The sequence below is a fragment of the Bipolaris zeicola genome, assembly GCF_000523435.1.
Source record: "Bipolaris zeicola 26-R-13 unplaced genomic scaffold scaffold_159, whole genome shotgun sequence".
Lineage (NCBI taxonomy): Eukaryota > Fungi > Ascomycota > Dothideomycetes > Pleosporales > Pleosporaceae > Bipolaris > Bipolaris zeicola.
Window position 1 is genome coordinate 27,145 of NW_006912208.1, and position 16,007 is coordinate 43,151.

The 16,007-nt window shown below is 51.0% G+C and overlaps 8 protein-coding genes across 8 annotated transcripts; 3 read left to right on the top strand and 5 right to left on the bottom strand.

Moving 5' to 3' along the window:
* Positions 1-148: 148 nt before the first annotated feature.
* Positions 149-3,285, bottom strand: COCCADRAFT_7417 (glycoside hydrolase family 35 protein; the record flags this gene model as incomplete). The annotated part of the gene is made up of 3 exons (XM_007716936.1): positions 149-2,122; positions 2,208-3,043; positions 3,138-3,285. The coding sequence occupies 3 exons, from the start codon at positions 3,283-3,285 to the stop codon at positions 149-151; spliced, it is 2,958 nt and encodes a 985-aa protein (XP_007715126.1).
* Positions 3,286-4,366: 1,081 nt separating this feature from the next.
* On the bottom strand, positions 4,367-5,362 carry COCCADRAFT_103639 (uncharacterized protein; the record flags this gene model as incomplete). Its single annotated transcript, XM_007716956.1, has 2 exons — positions 4,367-4,942; positions 5,072-5,362. 2 exons carry the CDS (start codon positions 5,360-5,362, stop codon positions 4,367-4,369), a joined length of 867 nt encoding a protein of 288 aa, XP_007715146.1.
* A 495-nt stretch (positions 5,363-5,857) lies between these two features.
* Positions 5,858-6,489, bottom strand: COCCADRAFT_103648 (uncharacterized protein; the record flags this gene model as incomplete). The annotated part of the gene is made up of 2 exons (XM_007716957.1): positions 5,858-6,151; positions 6,211-6,489. 2 exons carry the CDS (start codon positions 6,487-6,489, stop codon positions 5,858-5,860), a joined length of 573 nt encoding a protein of 190 aa, XP_007715147.1.
* Positions 6,490-7,016: 527 nt separating this feature from the next.
* COCCADRAFT_7420 (uncharacterized protein) lies at positions 7,017-8,003 on the top strand (the record flags this gene model as incomplete). Its single annotated transcript, XM_007716937.1, has 4 exons — positions 7,017-7,456; positions 7,513-7,646; positions 7,706-7,831; positions 7,900-8,003. 4 exons carry the CDS (start codon positions 7,017-7,019, stop codon positions 8,001-8,003), a joined length of 804 nt encoding a protein of 267 aa, XP_007715127.1.
* Positions 8,004-8,348: 345 nt separating this feature from the next.
* On the bottom strand, positions 8,349-10,114 carry COCCADRAFT_103597 (uncharacterized protein; the record flags this gene model as incomplete). The annotated part of the gene is made up of 3 exons (XM_007716958.1): positions 8,349-9,750; positions 9,803-9,994; positions 10,050-10,114. 3 exons carry the CDS (start codon positions 10,112-10,114, stop codon positions 8,349-8,351), a joined length of 1,659 nt encoding a protein of 552 aa, XP_007715148.1.
* A 333-nt stretch (positions 10,115-10,447) lies between these two features.
* COCCADRAFT_103580 (uncharacterized protein) lies at positions 10,448-11,102 on the bottom strand (the record flags this gene model as incomplete). The annotated part of the gene is made up of 3 exons (XM_007716959.1): positions 10,448-10,533; positions 10,588-10,923; positions 10,988-11,102. The coding sequence occupies 3 exons, from the start codon at positions 11,100-11,102 to the stop codon at positions 10,448-10,450; spliced, it is 537 nt and encodes a 178-aa protein (XP_007715149.1).
* Positions 11,103-12,029: 927 nt separating this feature from the next.
* Positions 12,030-12,879, top strand: COCCADRAFT_7422 (uncharacterized protein; the record flags this gene model as incomplete). Its single annotated transcript, XM_007716938.1, has 3 exons — positions 12,030-12,233; positions 12,286-12,313; positions 12,365-12,879. The coding sequence occupies 3 exons, from the start codon at positions 12,030-12,032 to the stop codon at positions 12,877-12,879; spliced, it is 747 nt and encodes a 248-aa protein (XP_007715128.1).
* Positions 12,880-13,908: 1,029 nt separating this feature from the next.
* Positions 13,909-15,870, top strand: COCCADRAFT_103641 (uncharacterized protein; the record flags this gene model as incomplete). The annotated part of the gene is made up of 1 exon (XM_007716960.1): positions 13,909-15,870. One exon carries the CDS (start codon positions 13,909-13,911, stop codon positions 15,868-15,870), a length of 1,962 nt encoding a protein of 653 aa, XP_007715150.1.
* Between the last annotated feature and the right edge of the window lie 137 nt (positions 15,871-16,007).

Sequence of the window (16,007 nt, forward strand, 5' to 3'; positions counted from 1 at the left end):
CTAGCGACTGCATGCTTACGAAAAATATGTACAAGAGACCCAAATGGTATCCAAAGTGCTACTTCATGTGAGTAGTGGAATCAAGAACTCCCCGTTTGCCGTGAATCCCTGTATTCTTTCCCACTGTCTCCTTACGAAACAAGGTTTCTCAAGCATACTGATTTCGATCTTCCCACTTCGGCTGCAGCTCCTCACCATCAATCTCGCCAAACCCAAACCCACTCTCATACCGCGCATACTCCACCAATCTCAACGTATCCAGCTTGGCCCCCTTGTCCGTCTGCGCCCACACAACCACACTCAGCGTGTTCTCCCCTCTCATGTTGAGTATACCCGGCGGAACCGGGAACCGCGTCTGCGGTCCAATATGCGGCACAAACTTGCCATACTGGTATCCATTCACAAACAGCATGACGCGCGCAATCGTGTCCTTGGGCGCCCCTAGTTCAATCCCAATCGGAACATCAAGATCAGCATCGATATTGAGCGAAAAGGTAGTAGCAAACCAGCGTATCGCAGCGCCCTTGACGCCCTCGACTGTTGGAGTTGCAGACTCCCAGGATGCAGTATCGAAGCCGGGGAGATGCCAGCCTAGACGCTCGCCGTAGAGACCACCTTCGTTCATCGGGCCACGAACGGGATCCAGGTTTTCCTCTCCACCAGCATTTCCTTGGATCTTCCACTGGTCAAAAGGTAGCTTGGTTCCATTGCCAGCGAGGAGCTGTGCGCCTAGGATGCCGCGGGGGTTCTGGGCTCCTGCCGGTCCGGTGGAAGTCTGATCATGGCCCGTGTAATCGGTAACCACTGTCAGGACATTGCCTTGGTCCAACAGTGCTGCGTTGCCAAAGGACAGCTGCGCTGTGGTTGATGTGAGTGACGCGTTGCCTCCATGGTATCCCAGGGGTTGTCCGTTGAGCCACGCATTCCATCCGGCAGCTACGCCTCCTTGCACTGTGATGTTGAACCCGGTGGCTGTCTTGCCGGAAAAGTAGCCACGGTAAATTTTCGCGCCCGTGTAAAACTTGTAATCGCTACTGAAGAGAACAGGTAGTGTAAGTGGCTTGACTGGACTAAGGGTAGTCGTCTTGTTCGCAACAACCCAGTTGGCGTCGTCGTACGAGGGTTGGATTTCTGGTGACGAGTCTGCGGCTTTGAAGTTGGAAAGTGCAGGGAGTGTGACTTGGCGATCTGCAGTCCCTTCAAGATTTGCAGTAAGAGCACCGTATGGCGTCTTTGTGGTGTCAAGTTTGCGGCCGTTCCAGGATATCGTCTCAACGTTTGCGCCAGCGTAGACTTCTATTGAGGTTGCATTTGCATTATCACCAATTATGGCAACAGTTCCATCAGTAATGCTTGCTGACCGCACGAGATACGGGCCGCGGACGAGGATTTGTTTATCGGGCGTGACGTTGGGATCATTGGTCGTTGGCGGTGCAAAAAACGTCCATGCCGATGGAATATCCAAAAGGTACACCAGAACCCCATTGGAGAACTCGGCAACCGTCACTCCCTTACTTTGTGTAAAGCTGAAGCGAGAATATGTCCCGTTTGCTGGTGCCCTTGCAATATCGGACTCTGCGCCCCACGACTTGAAGGTCAGGTTACCACGCGACTTGAAGGCAAACTCACCAACCTGACCTTGCCGCGTGTAGAAGACAAGTACAGGGCGATCAAACAACCCGTACGATGCAATTTCCGCCGAAGAGTAAAGCAGCGTCTCATCTCCAACCGCATAATCCGTGACAACCCATCTACTCTGCCGCCCGGCAAGCTGCATGCTCGGGATCGTCACATCGCCCTCGGACGTCTTGACCGTCATGGAAAATCCAGTCACATCCCTCGTGCGCGTATTATTATTCTCAGCAAGGTAGAATCGCGCATCTGACTCGCGATTCTTAAGCTGCCAGGTCCAGATGGCGGGGCTCGAGACGGCATTCGCTGTACCGTTTGCTTCCATGAAGGTATTGTGCAGGCCTTTGCTCACACGTGTGAACAGAGCAAGAAGTTTGTACTGTGAGAATTTTGGGCGAACCTCGCGAGTCTCGCGGAGAGGCGCATTGTAATCGTATGAAGTGTAGACGACAGGTGCAGCGAGCTGACCCCAATTCGTGCCACCATACGCCTGTAAGAGTTGTTAGTCGTCGCAATATTATTACACCATCTATTATCTCATTTACTTGTCTGAATGAGATAGAGATAGAACATACCATATACAGATTCAACAACGTAGCCCTCTGCCCAACCAACCCCTTATAAAACACATCCGCAAACTCCGGACTCTGCTCCGCCTTACACTGATCAAAAAAGAAACCGCCCCACGGCTGAAACCAGCCGCCCTCAAACTCAGGCAGATACTCTGGTTGCGACGGCGACACCTCCTGGAACCACTGATAATACGTCCTGGGCAGATTAAACCCCGTGTCGAGATTCGTACAACTCATACCACCAGGATAGCTATCCAACCCATACACATCAATCGCGCCACCGACATTCTTGTAGTCCGACGACCAGCTCTTCGACCGAAACCCCTTCTCATTATGCGTCAGCGGAACAACAATGCCCGCATCCTTAAACGCAGTTTTGAGCTGTTCCATGTACAACACCAGCGTATCGTTAGCCACATATCGCGTCTGCTGCAACTCGTTTTCCACCTGCGTAAGCACCACAGGTCCACCGTTTGTAATCTGGTTCTTCGCAATGATACTTCCGACTTGCGCGACCCATTCAGACCATGTTTCGCGGTAGGTGGCGTCGCTCGTGCGGTACTTGCCGCCGCTGCCGTCGCTGGTCCATAGAGCGAAGCCGCCGCCGTTGGTTTCGGCGTTGCAGTAAGGGCCTGGGCGCGCGATAACGTAGAGGCCTGCTTCTTGGGCTGCGGAGAGGAGACGCTGCAGGTCTTTTGCTGGCGAGGTGAAATCGTAGGTGCCGCGTGAGGCGGAGTGGTAGGACCAGAAGAAGTAGATGCTTACGGTGTTTATGCCGTTTGCTTTGAATTTTTGGAATACGTCAGACCAGAGGGCGGGGACGGGGAGGCGTGCGTAGTCTGTGGTTTGAGACAAAAAGGGTTGTAGTTAGTAGTGACTTCCGTTGGTCTTTTTCGTGTATGTGCTTGGGAAGGCAAAGAGGGCTATACGTACGGAATTCTCCACTCATAATCATGATGCGCTCGCCTTTGATCATCAACGAGCCATTATCCCATTCCACGGTCGTCTGCAACCCATTATTCGCAGCGAGAGCGCTGTAAACGAGCGATGCCGCGACAGCGACAATGCGTGAGAGCCGCATAGTTGCGTCCCTTTGCACCAAAACACGGTGTCAACGAAAACAACAAAAAGCGACGAGAGAAATGCCCTTGGATCAAAAGTTACGAGCGACGGGCGGTCAACACAGCTTATGTGCTTTAACCCATAAGCTCCAAATCTATTCTTGCGCCCCGTTCGCCATTCAAGGATGCTCGCTTTCCCTGTGCGTACATAGCGCAACGATATCATTGACGGTACATTTTGTTCCCCGCGCCCGCCCGGGGGAGGGAAGAAATACTAGAGCTGGGCCGGCTGGACGGGCTAAATACGTATGCAAGGTACCAGTAGTGTATTACTACATGAGTACCTGGGGAACGAGGTTATTGGGCGGGCGCCGGGATAAACGGGATATCATCCCGCCGAGACGCCGAGACGGGAACGACATGGCTTGTTTTCGAGGCTGCGGAGGCGAAAGGGGCCGGGGTGTGCGATTAGCATGGTGAATGTGGGATTACTGGCAAAGAGGGTGGGCTAGACGAAGTAGGTGGTTCTGGGGAAATGGGAATGCGGACTTTTAGAGGTTGGTGGCTTTTGGAGATGGTTGCGGTCTTACGTAGTGAATTGTAAGTGGGCGTGGGTGGTAGCTTCCTGATTGCAACACCGCCTGTTTATGATAACGAGACATCTAATGCTCAAGCCTTTTGTTTTATTTCTTCAAGTCGCTTATGGTAAATTTGAAGCACTATCGGCACTTTTCGAATCACATAGGAAGGAGCCTTTAGAAACAACTCTGGCAAGCTTCTGAGATTTCAAACTATTAAGCAGACCATAGAATAGTATGGTTGATATTCTTGCTGTTTCACTTATGAAACAAGTGGAATATCGTTCTGTAGTGGTTCTTCCAGCATTCCCTGGATTGGAAATGAGAAGTTGCTGAGTATCTGTCTCCGCCACATTTACCTCCTATTCTACATCTGGAAACTCATACCAAAACTCCCTATAGTATTAGAGGAACACATGATAAGCCTCTTTTACTCAAAATCCAGCTCACTTCCACACGTAACATTCTGATGGAACGACCGAAAACTTGCATTTGTCATGATGATTGACGACACACACTACCGCTACCGAGCCCTCTTATGCTGAACCTCTACCCTTCCCTCATCCCACCTTCCTTGATCATGGCCTTGCCCATCTATTAAACTATCCATCTCCATACAACCAAGCTTCCCTTCCTCATCCTTGCTCCCCAGCAGCACAGGAAAAAGCGTAAAAGCAAAGCCGGTCCCAACCGCAAAATACACCAACACCGCGATCCTCCGCAATACATCCTCCTCCTTTTGCACTGGCAGATTATCCTTCCAAGCGCTCCACATATATGCCGACATACCGCATACGAAGTTAGTAACAGCCAGCGAGATCAGCTCATAAGGCGCCTCCATTAGCGTTAGAGAAGCAAGCGAACTCTGCCATACGAGATGCTCACGGGAATCGCGATACTGGACGCCGTTGGAAAGCCATATACGCAGTGAAGACGCGGTGCGAACGAAGCCTAGTTCGCGTTGCTGAATGCAGGTGAAGAATGTAGCGAGTAGGGAGAGCATAGTGCCTTGTGTAAAGCAAGAACGAACAATAAACGTCGTATCAGAAAGCTGAGGCAGCGACATTGCCTGGAGTGCTAATGTTGCTAGCAATGCGCCCTGGAAAAGGATTTAGCTATCGTGGCAGTGGGGGTGAAGGTGAGGCGGGGTACGTAATAGTCGTAGCAGCAGAACACGCCTTCAAAACGAAGAAATGCAAAAGAGATAAAATAAGAAAGGGAAACATACAACCAAAGCCACAAGCCTAAACTGCTCCAACTTTGCTTCTCGCAGCTCAAGTACCTCCTTATCAGTACCCTCATTGATTATATGCTCCAGCACCTCCAGATCTCGCGCATCAAACAGCAGCCACAGACGGTAGCGATACGACGGCCCGTACCGTGTTCGCGCCCACGCATTGTCGTTCCACTCACGGAGGCGCGAAAAGCCATTGATCAAGTAGCGCGGGGCTAGCAGAATGCGAGCAGCAGCTCGCGCCGGAGTCCCCAGGGCACTCCAGATCTCAGCTGTATTAGACATATACGGCAACAAAAAAAAGATCAAGAACAGAAAAAATAAACGACAGGCGGGCGCGGGGGAGGGGGGGGGGACTTACGCCCCATGCCTATGTACGTAAAGTAGACATGGTATTCGGTCGAATTATCCAAAATCACTCACCCCTCCCCAGGTCCATGGCAAGGGGAGGGTCTCCACTTTCTGGGCTGCTTGAGGCTGGTGAGGCATGCATGCGGTATAGTTTTGGCCCCCAAATCGATTGGGGGCTGCTGCGGATGCAGCGCCATTATTGGCTTATGACGGAGATATAGGACAAATATAGTATACCGTCGCTATTGATTGCGCATAAAGTGTGGCGATGACAAGATCTGGACGGGGAATACATATTAAATCGGAACAGTTGAATGGATCCTGGTATTAATGCAAGATCGATCTAGAATATCACGACTGATCGTGGACCGTGTACGCTTGCCTTTGGCAAGTTTACCAGATCTAGTATAACGGTTGTACCACGTTCCTCTATGCACTTGTTCCCGAAGCCTTTGCCTTTTCCTGTGCCTCCAACTTTCTCCGTGCTGCCAGAATCATCTCCTCTCTCCTCCTTTGCAGATTCGCCTGCCTCTCGTTCTTGTCTGCACTCCATGATTTTGACTTTGGTTGCTCTTCTTGCGCAGCCTGGGGTGCTTCATTGATCTTTGAAGATAGGTTGTATCGTGTAATCAGATCGGGATGTGAAGGCTTTGCTGGTGCAGCGGCTGGTCGAGCGGGTGCAGGTGAAGCGCGCGGTGCAGGTATTTGGAAAGATGGCGGTGCCTATCTCAACGTCAGCGAACCAGGTTCTTTTTTAACACATGCCCATGAATGAGTCCTACCGTATCCAAGCCCCTCCCACTCAACGCCCTCTCTGTTGTTGCTGCAATATTCCCACCGTTTCGTTGCAGATCCCACGCAATGTCCCTTCTATTTAGTTGTGGTAACATCTCAGCTACCTGGTCAATCTGCGCCAGATTGATACGGGGTGTGGCGCGATTTGCGGCTGCTCGTGTGCCAGGCGCTGCTGGTGTGGGTTTGCTAAAGTACCATCGCACGGCTAGGAAGGTGACGACGATGAAGACGAGTACCTGGGGAACGTTGATGCTTTGTTCCGCCATGGCTGTGTTCTCTCACTATGTACCAGATGGTACTGAGATAGTGCTACAAGGCCCGTGGCGTGCCCAAGAGCGACGTATGAAGTTTTGAGTCCGACAGTACGGAGCGACGTGCAGGCGAAGTCGGTATTGGGTCTGTGGCTAGTGAAAGGATTATGTGGCTACGGGCGACGTCTGGTCCACGGTGGGATGAGTGTGTCAACTCAAGGGTTAATGATGTGTCGGCTTTGGTGGATGAGTTGAGGTTGACATGGATAGTTCGGAGGAGCCTCGGCGAATCGCCCACTGCCGAAACGTTGCCGCCTTGACCCCTTGTTGACGTTCACTCTCCGACCCACAAGACCCCTCCTTCTCCACACTCCATCCTGGACCCTTATCTTGACGCGCTTTGTTAAGTTCAGGCACTTTGTCTGAACTGTTCACTCTTTTGGTTTTTGCCATTGGTTCACCACAGCGTGATGCGTTTTTGTTGCGAACATCTCTCTACATATACCCTTTCGCGCCAGTTACGCGCCGACATTCCTTAGAAAATGAGTTCTTCAACGATTACCAGGAAACCACTTCCACAACCTGCGCAGGCGCACTTAAAGGATGGTTCTCCTGATATCGCGACCGCTGCCTTTGGACCAGGATTCAATGCCCCTGCGCATCATCAGGATGCGCTTTCAGAGCAGCAAAAGAAAGAGACGGCAATTGACGACTCCGCTTCTTCAATTGAGCAGGGTGTGACGGATGATCGAGGAACCAATGGAAGACGGAATGCGTCTAGTGGAGGATTTCTTGCGGGCGTAACGGGAGGCGCCTTGGGTTCAACTATCTCTCGCCGTCTCGACAACTTGCTCCCACCACACAAAAGATATTTCAACAATCGCATCAGCCGCCGTACACTCCTTGTTATTATCGGCGCTTCCTTCATTCTTCTTTTGGCACTCATCATAGGCCTGGCAGTTGGCCTGTCTGGCAAGTCCGAGTAAGTTGCCGTTATTTAATTCTGGTTTCTTTGTCGTTGCTAATTCCGCGTGGTAGTGATACTGCCCTCCCTCTACCTGGAGGGGCGCAAACTTATGAGGGCGACTTGACCTATTACAATCCGGCCCTTGGTGCCTGTGGTCAGACTCACGGCGACGGCGATCCAGTCGTAGCCGTCTCCCATATCCTTTGTAAGTCTTGTTTCCTCTACCACAACTTGACATGCCGACTAACATTGTGGACTCAAAAGGGGACAAGAATCAAGTGGGCGCCAATCCAAACACCAATTCGCTCTGTGGCAGGAAGATCCGTGCCCATCGTATCGATGAGAGGACGGGTAAGGAGGCCAGCATCGACGTGACTGTGATTGATAGGTGTAAGTACCTCAGGCCGTATCGGCCCACCTTATTTTCGTTCAGTGAATTGGCGCTGATCCTATACCAGGTACCGGCTGCAAACCTGCCGACCTCGATGTTAGCCCTGCCATGTTCAAAAAGCTGGCCGATCCCGATTTGGGCAGGGTTACGGTTGAGTGGGCTTGGTTGTAAGAGTCTTGGTGGCGACGTTTTGCACATCTCTACGCCTCGTTCTTTTGAGTTTTTGTCTTTTTACTTCTTGATACCACTACTGTCTTCTTGTCTTCTTGTTTTATATTTTGTCTCTCGTTCAGCATATTTGCACCATAATCTTCCGAGTTCATGATTCCCCAAATATTCCCTGTTGACGTCTGCATGAACGCCTGTCTCTTCGATACCCCTTTTTGAAATCTTTAAATACCATACAAAGATTTATCATCACAAAACCGCTTAATCAAAAATATATGTCAGATCCACATGCCCTTATGTATTCAGGAGGCGACAGAAACCCCAAAGCTTACTACGACTCCCTCAGCCTCACATACCCCAATACTTCTTAACAATATCTCCCGGCAAAACCCCCTCCTCATTCCTCGCCCGATACACCTTCAACGGGCCCCCCTTGACATCATATACCAGTATCCCCGCCCCACCTCTGATTCCCCTCACCGTCCGTTTGATACTCGCCATCAACCCCACCATCTTCCTTAACCTCTCCTGATTCGCCGCCTCCCACTTCTCAAACTGCTCTTCCGCCCGCGTAACACTAACCGAATGCACCGTCCCCTTGTCATGATTCCCATTGATAAAATACGGCGTGCGACCGAACCACAGCTGCGGCATGGCGTCAGCCACGCGATTCAATTTCTTGGCTTTGATCTCTGCGAGAAGGGCCGGGGAAATGAAAGTGCCTTTTTCGACTGCTATCGTGGGTGCATCTGGTAGTTGCATGGGGGTCGACGACGACGAAGGATGTTCTGCTACTTCTAGTTTTTTCATCGCAGCTGTGAGCGCATCAGCTGTATCGTGCTCCGAGTCGTCATAGTAAGCGTCGACTTCAAACCTCACAACGCAATCTAGCGGCCCAATCCGATACCGAATCACTCTATGATGGCTACTCGAATTTCCTAGATCCTGATCAGGTGTGGTAAATGCTCTTTCAAAGTTATGCCCGTAACCGGAGTTCGGGGCGCCGTGCACCATGTGCTGGGCGGTACGCTCTTTACGACTTATCACGAGGGTGTTGTTGATGAGATTTAAGCCCATGCAGAAAGGATCGAGTTTTTTGCCTGCGGATAGATCGAGGAGTTTGCGGAGGGAATTGCGGTTGGCAAGGATATCGACGGTGGTTAGGTTTGTCTCAGGATTCATGAGGGAGAGGGCGCGGAAGGCGGGCTCGAAAGGGTATTTAGGGACACGGGCGGCGTTTTGGTCGATGAAGTGGTGTCCAGCGTCCTGTGCCAGGGTGGTTGGTAATGGGGGAGGTGTCCATTTTGGAGGCCCGCCGGGAACGTAGATGGCACCGTCATTTTGCCAGTTGTAGCTGCAGAGAGTTTCGAAGCCCTCTGTGGAGTGGACGGGATTGTTGTCGGGTTGCAATGATGTTGTGTCGATGGTGAGAATATGCCTCCCTGTGGTCTCTTTAAGCATCCATGCTATCTTCCATGTTGATGGTTTTGTTTTTGAGGGTCCCCGTTTCGAGCCTGACTTATGAGTTAGATCTGGTGTAGATGCAGAAGCTTTTGCTGGGTCTGGACTTGATGGTGTCACTTTGGAGTGCGTATTCTTGGCCGGTGGTACTCGAGAAGACGATACCGACACGGGTACTGTGGTTAGTTGGGGCTCTTTGACATCAGTAGCTGGTTTTACAATTCCTATAGACGAAGGAGACGATTCTGTCGTTAGCGAAGCTTTCGCTGCTTGTATTCTTGCACGCGCACTGTTGCACCCATAAGTCTAGAGTCGATATAGATTTGACCCTGCGGACGTACGATTTGCTCGGACGCGGCTTGTTTTTCTTCGGCTTTACAACGGTTTCAGAACCTTCTTTCGGAGCAGGCTTTACACTTTCTGTCATCAATTGACTTTCCCGAGTTGTCTTCTGAGCCGCAGGAGCCTGGTTTGTTAGGACGCCTGACGCGGTGAGTGGCGCGCCAGTTGCCTTCTTGGACTTTTCGCGCTCACTGCGTTCACGATAAGCTAGCCGTACGTGCGTATACTCTGGATTGAACGCCTCACTGCTTCGCCTGACGGCAATCGTCCTTGTGAGCTCCCTTTTGAGGAACACTGCTTGGATCCACCATGGAGGTTGCCGTGTCAGTGGAAAACTAGGGTTGTTCTCTTGACCAGGTGCAACTGCAGGGACTAAAGGCGGGGGCCGGGCGATAGGCTGTGTACATCCGATATTCAGCTCGGCACGTCGTTATTACTAAGGTTTAATTTAATTTATGCGACATTGAGATATAGCCACAGCTTCATGACATGAACGTCAATGCTTCCGACACACCACTCATTTTCTGGCAAATTGCTTCCATACTTGTATATGCCTATGTACAGAAATGTCATAACGAAACTACTCGAGGCGTACATGACCTCCAAAAAATATCTCCTTTGCTATTCAGCTACCACGCTTTTGTCTAGCAGTAATCACGAATGTTGTAACTATTATAAATATGGCTAGTTCTGCAAGCGGGGCTTGCACCCTTGACATAAAGGCTGGTTTCTGGCCATGTGTCAGTTTATCTCGCCAGTAATCGAGTCAAATGCGGCAACTTACTGTCAACGGGAAGATTAGCAGATGGCTGGCGGACAATAGTCTGGCTCCGATCTGCTGGCGTAAGATCGTTTTCACATTGTATCTGGTTTTGACCGCCATTGACTGTGGTGCTGCCAGTCCATACGTCGATGTGGTTGATCTTTGGGTTCGCCTTCCAGTCGGTAGTGCACTGGGCGCAGTAATCTTCGAAGCGCAGGTATTTGCGCAAATATGGGTCGTAGATGACCTCGCACTGGGTGAACTCGCCGGGAGCAGAGGCAAAAGTCAAGGGATCGGTATAGGTGCCGGTACCACCAGCCTTGAAGCCACGGCCACAATCGTAAGCAGTCGCTGGGCCTAGTGGATTGTTAGCATTGGCCACCAATCCTGGTGCTGGTGACAAGGTTTTATCTTAACTTACCTGCTGGGTCGTTATCTGGGTACCCATAAAAGGTATGGGTGACCTTGGTCACTGTGCTGCAGCCCATAACGGTAAGGCTCAGGCTAGAAAGAGCGACAACAATTGAGGTACGCATTCTGATGGCTGGTGTTATAGATGGAATCTGGGTATTGACTCGGGTTGCTTGCTGCGATGTGCTGCTTGAATGAAGCTGGCAAGAGATGTCTTATACTTTTTATCAGCTATGTCGGTGGAGAATCTTTACGGGGTTCTATGTACAGCCTCAGCCTCTTTCGACCCCAACTCTACCGTTCTGAAGGGTAGTCCTTAGCCGAGAGTTCCATTTCCAGTAATAATCCAGATCAATGAGGGCCAAAAGACAGAAATAGAGCAGCCTGTAGTCGTTTGGGTACACATCAATGGGAAATCGGTTGCCGAGATTGCTTAGCGGTTCTTGTTCCCCTACCCATGCTTGCAACTAACCCACAGCGACAAGGATTTTTCTTCTTTTGGAACGCCACGATCTGCTTACAAAGCCAACTAGAGGTCACATAATCTATAAGATTTAGCCATTCCAGGAAAATGGCCAATCAAGTTCGCACTAGTAAGCCCAAGGAGCGTCCCGCCCCGAAACGGCCGCCAAAAACGCCAATGCGATTGTGGTGTCATGGCGTGAATGGCGGTCATGTTCATGCACTGAAAGAATTAACAAGCACCAGATAGAGTCAAGATGTTCATACTGGGGTCCGGATTGGCGCACCCTGACTTTACCCGCCGGGCTAGTGTTTCTACACCTAAGCACTGCACCTAGTTCTGAGTGGTTCTCGCCCACGATAGGCGACCAGCAAGGATTTCTGATCGACGAGGCTGGATTCTTTGAGCGACTCATGCTTCATTGAACAGCTGATTCCAGGGATACAACCAGTTCTTTTAGTCAGCTGCATGAGCCGCTGTTACGAGAAGAAAGCTTCTCCCTTTGCCCTCACTTCTGCTACTATCCCGCTCTTCGGACTATACTCGCGAGTGGCCTAAGGACTCAGCAAGCCTCCTCGGCCCCGCTACAATGGTTCAACTCGGCTCCCATGCGTGGACGGTTCGCAGCCTTGTCTTGCTCGCTACATTGTTCCATCTGGTATCCAGCTCAATCATTGCCACGTTCACGGACGACAAATGCAAGAATGCATTTCAAAGCTTCACTGTTGAAAACGGTTACCCCAATGGCACCTGTTCTAGATTGGCCGACAATGGCAAATACGGGAGTTTCCAGGTACGGGCGAGAGCGAGACGACTGCCTGTAGGACAAAAACTAACGTCACTAGGTTATCGGTCTCGATCCAGGCTGTAGTGGTGAGTGAACGGTTTTCCAAGACAAATACATGAAGGCACTAACTCTATCAGCGACGATCTATGGAGCCGATGCTGAGGAGTTTGTGCCTTGTTCTTCAACCGCTCTCCAATTCGCCCAGATAGCATCCTGTTACAATGCTTCATGGGTTTACTACAGCGTCGACATGTGCACTCCGCCCAACCCGACTATTAATCCCTTGCGCCCAACGCAATCTTCTAATGAGGTAAACAATTCTAAAAAGAATAATACGGGCGCCATAGTTGGTGGTGTCGTTGGCGGCGTAGGCGGTCTTGCTCTCATCGGCCTCGCCTTCTTCCTAGTCTATCGTCGTCGTCGCAACAAGAAACACGTTCTTGCGCAGCCACCTGCCGTGCCGTCGCCGCCGCCCGAAGCTGCCGGAAACAATATCAACGAGTTACCACATGACGGAGTAAAGCCAGAGATTTATACATCAGAAGCTAAGCCGCATGAGATTGGGAGAAATAGTCTGTATATTCCACCCGAGCAGCCGCCTGCAGAGCTCGAAGGGAGCGCAGCTGTTCGGGATGAGAAACACGGTATCTAGGCTGCTGTAGGAGGATGCTTATAGTATAATTGTATCATGGATATACGTGCTAATACCTATCAATCTATTACTAACAAACGAACTCTACCTTATCTTGTTCTCTGCATTGTTTCTATAAAGTGTATGAAAACCTTATGAAGTTATATTCTTCTATCTATGCTGGGAGTATGGGTGAGGTATAGGTTTTGAAGAGGGATCACTCGATTTTGGCGATATCATAACCTAACTGTAGACAGAAAACAATCCCTTCCCTCCCTCTTTGGCATGTTGTGCGGAGGCGGTAAAAACTTAAAGAAATAACCAGAGGGCGTAATGGCGAGATCATCGAATATATTCGTGCGTAGTGCTAGGTATGTGAGAGTTTGGGCGCAGAGCTAGTTTCTTGCAATCATATATAAGAGAAGAGAGATGACTGTTTCTTCACAAGAAAGCAGTTCAAGATTAGGCTGCTGACAGATTACAATGGGGATAGAAAGAAGTGCAGTTTTGGCAAAGTGTCCGGCCACTAGCAAATCCCCGCTGTCGTATGTTTTTGGTTTTGTTTTTGCAACTTTCATTTTTTTGTCCGAGTCGTGTATTGGCAAGGTCTTGGCACGATTCCTAGAAGAGATGGACTATTAATAATTTCAACGTGGAGATTTCTATCCCTGAACAACCTTTTGAAGACTTCACACAGCTGATATACAAGAGAAGAAGGTAGGATGTGTAGGCCATAAATTGTTTCGTGTAAAAGGTTGAGGACCCATGAGAGTCGTGAAAGACAAAGTCCAGGCATCACGTGCGCAGGCGATAAGGCTGACCCGGGTTACGCGTCATTGCAGCCGCACCCAGGGCCGTGGTCCAACACCGCCTCTACCCACGACATGGTCACGTTTCTTCGGCTTCTCTTCACCCCGCCCGCCCTATTAATCGCCTATTTACATGTAATGTTTATTTGACCTTTGCTGGCCCCACTCGCATCAGCCTGCCCCGCGACACCGCATGTCTGGCATTCACCATTTGCTGTGGCGTTGAACGCTCCCAACCTTCATGTCTACCGTCTTCTCTTCCCTCGTGCGGCCGCAAAAGTCCCGCCAATCCTCAACCAACCTGGGCACAGCGCCTGCCGGGCCTCCTTCAATCGACAGCCATGGCATCGACGAACCTGACCTTCGTGACCTCAATACCGCTCTCCAGGCACTCACGGACATATTCCCCGACATCCAGCCCGAAGTCTTTCGAGAGATGCTTTCTACTTTTAGCCCAGAGAGCAGGCTACAAGTAATCACCGAGACACTCCTCAAGCATGGCAACAAGTATGTGCGAGGAAGGTACCGGATGCCAGCCGAGCACGAAAAACAGCGAGAGACGGCGCAAAAGTACAGGTACCGTAAGGAGGATGCACCGAAGGACACGCGCGGTGTACCACTTGCACTTGAGGACAGGTTCCGGTCGCGCCGGTACAAGGAAGCTGCCAAGGAGGCCCTCTATCAAGAGTTCAAAGGCTTGAGCCATTCCACCATCAAGGCGGTTTTGGCCGAGTACAATTGGAGCTACACACATGCGCGGCCGACGCTGCTGGTGCTCTCAAGTAAGAGTTGGAGATCAAGCATCACGAATTTCCTCATGCGGCGCAAGGCACCCAATGCAAACGACCACCCTCTAGTTATATGGACACCTGCCGACTCGAGGCTGAACCGCCCGCCCATGCCACTGCTGGTGAAGACAAGGAGTGACGAGCTGAATCAAGAACTCTACAGTGCACTCATTCTGCCCGAACACGAAAAGTATCGGGACGCGCAGCTGCGGCAAGATTTTGAGTTGGCTATGAAGTGGAATGAAGAGGAGGCCGAGCAGCAAGGCGAAATGTACGACTGCGAGTGCTGCTTTGTACCAAACACTCTGCAGCAAATGTCAACCTGCGATATCGAAGGCCACTACATATGCTTCCGCTGCATACGACATGCCATTAACGCAGCCCTCTACGACCAGGGGTGGGCACGTAATATCAATACCGATTTCTGTACTTTGAAGTGCATAGCCCCAATGACTGGGGGGTCTGATGAGTGCAAAGGTTGCATTCCGCTTAGTTTTGTCCGCCGGGCCCTGGAAGAGGAACAAGACGGAAAGGATAACTTTGCCAAACTCAACGAGCGTTTCGCCGCTGACGCACTAACAAGGTCGCGGCTACCCCTAGTCCAATGCCCCTTCTGTCCCTACGCTGAATTGGACGATCTCGCCCTTCCAAACACAAGCCTCTTTTCCAACCTACGGTTCAAGTCTCGACCCATGATCGTAGCTTCCATAGCTTCTCTCCCCTTGCTTGAACTCCTATGCTTCAAAGCCACACAAGTTATTCTTTTCGCTCTGCTCCTCTTATACGCCATAGCCGCAATCACCTTCCGCCTCCCTGTCATCGCCCCCTTCCAAGCAGCCCTCCGCCGCATCCACCTCAAGCGCCGGGGCCTCCGCTTCCAATGCCTATCACCCACGTGCCAACGTGCCTCGTGTCTCTCCTGCTCACTCCCCTGGCACGACCCCCACACCTGCTTCTCCTCGCAACTCACCTCGCTCCGCCTCACCCTCGAGCGCGCCACAACAGACGCGGTAAAACGCACCTGTCCCCAATGCAACCTTGGCTTCGTCAAGTCAGAGGGCTGCAACAAGCTCGTCTGCTTGTGCGGCTACAGCATGTGCTATGTTTGTCGCCAGGGCCTGGCTAACGAGGGCTACCAGCATTTCTGTGGCCATTTCCGTGATAGACCGGGCCAGTCGTGTGGAGAGTGCAACAAGTGCGATTTGTATCGTGTTGAGGATGAGGAGAGGGTTGTTAAGAGGGCTAAGGAGAGGGCCGAGGCCGAGTGGTGGGAGCAGCAAGGGGAGGGTGCGAAGGAAGGGTTGCAGAATGAGCTTGGTAAGGATCAAGGTCTTCAGGGTAGGGGTGTGTTGGGGATGAAGAGGAGTAGTTGGGAGGCTTGGATTGAGACTGTATTGGATTCTATACTTGTCTGATCTGTTTGTTCCTTCGTCCTTTTTTTCTTTCTTCTCTTCTTTCTTTTCTTCTTTATCCTTGCTCGAGCGTTTTATCTCCTTTCTCTCTCTCTCTCTCTCTCTCTCTCTCTCTCTTTCTCTATTGGAATGATCTCAAT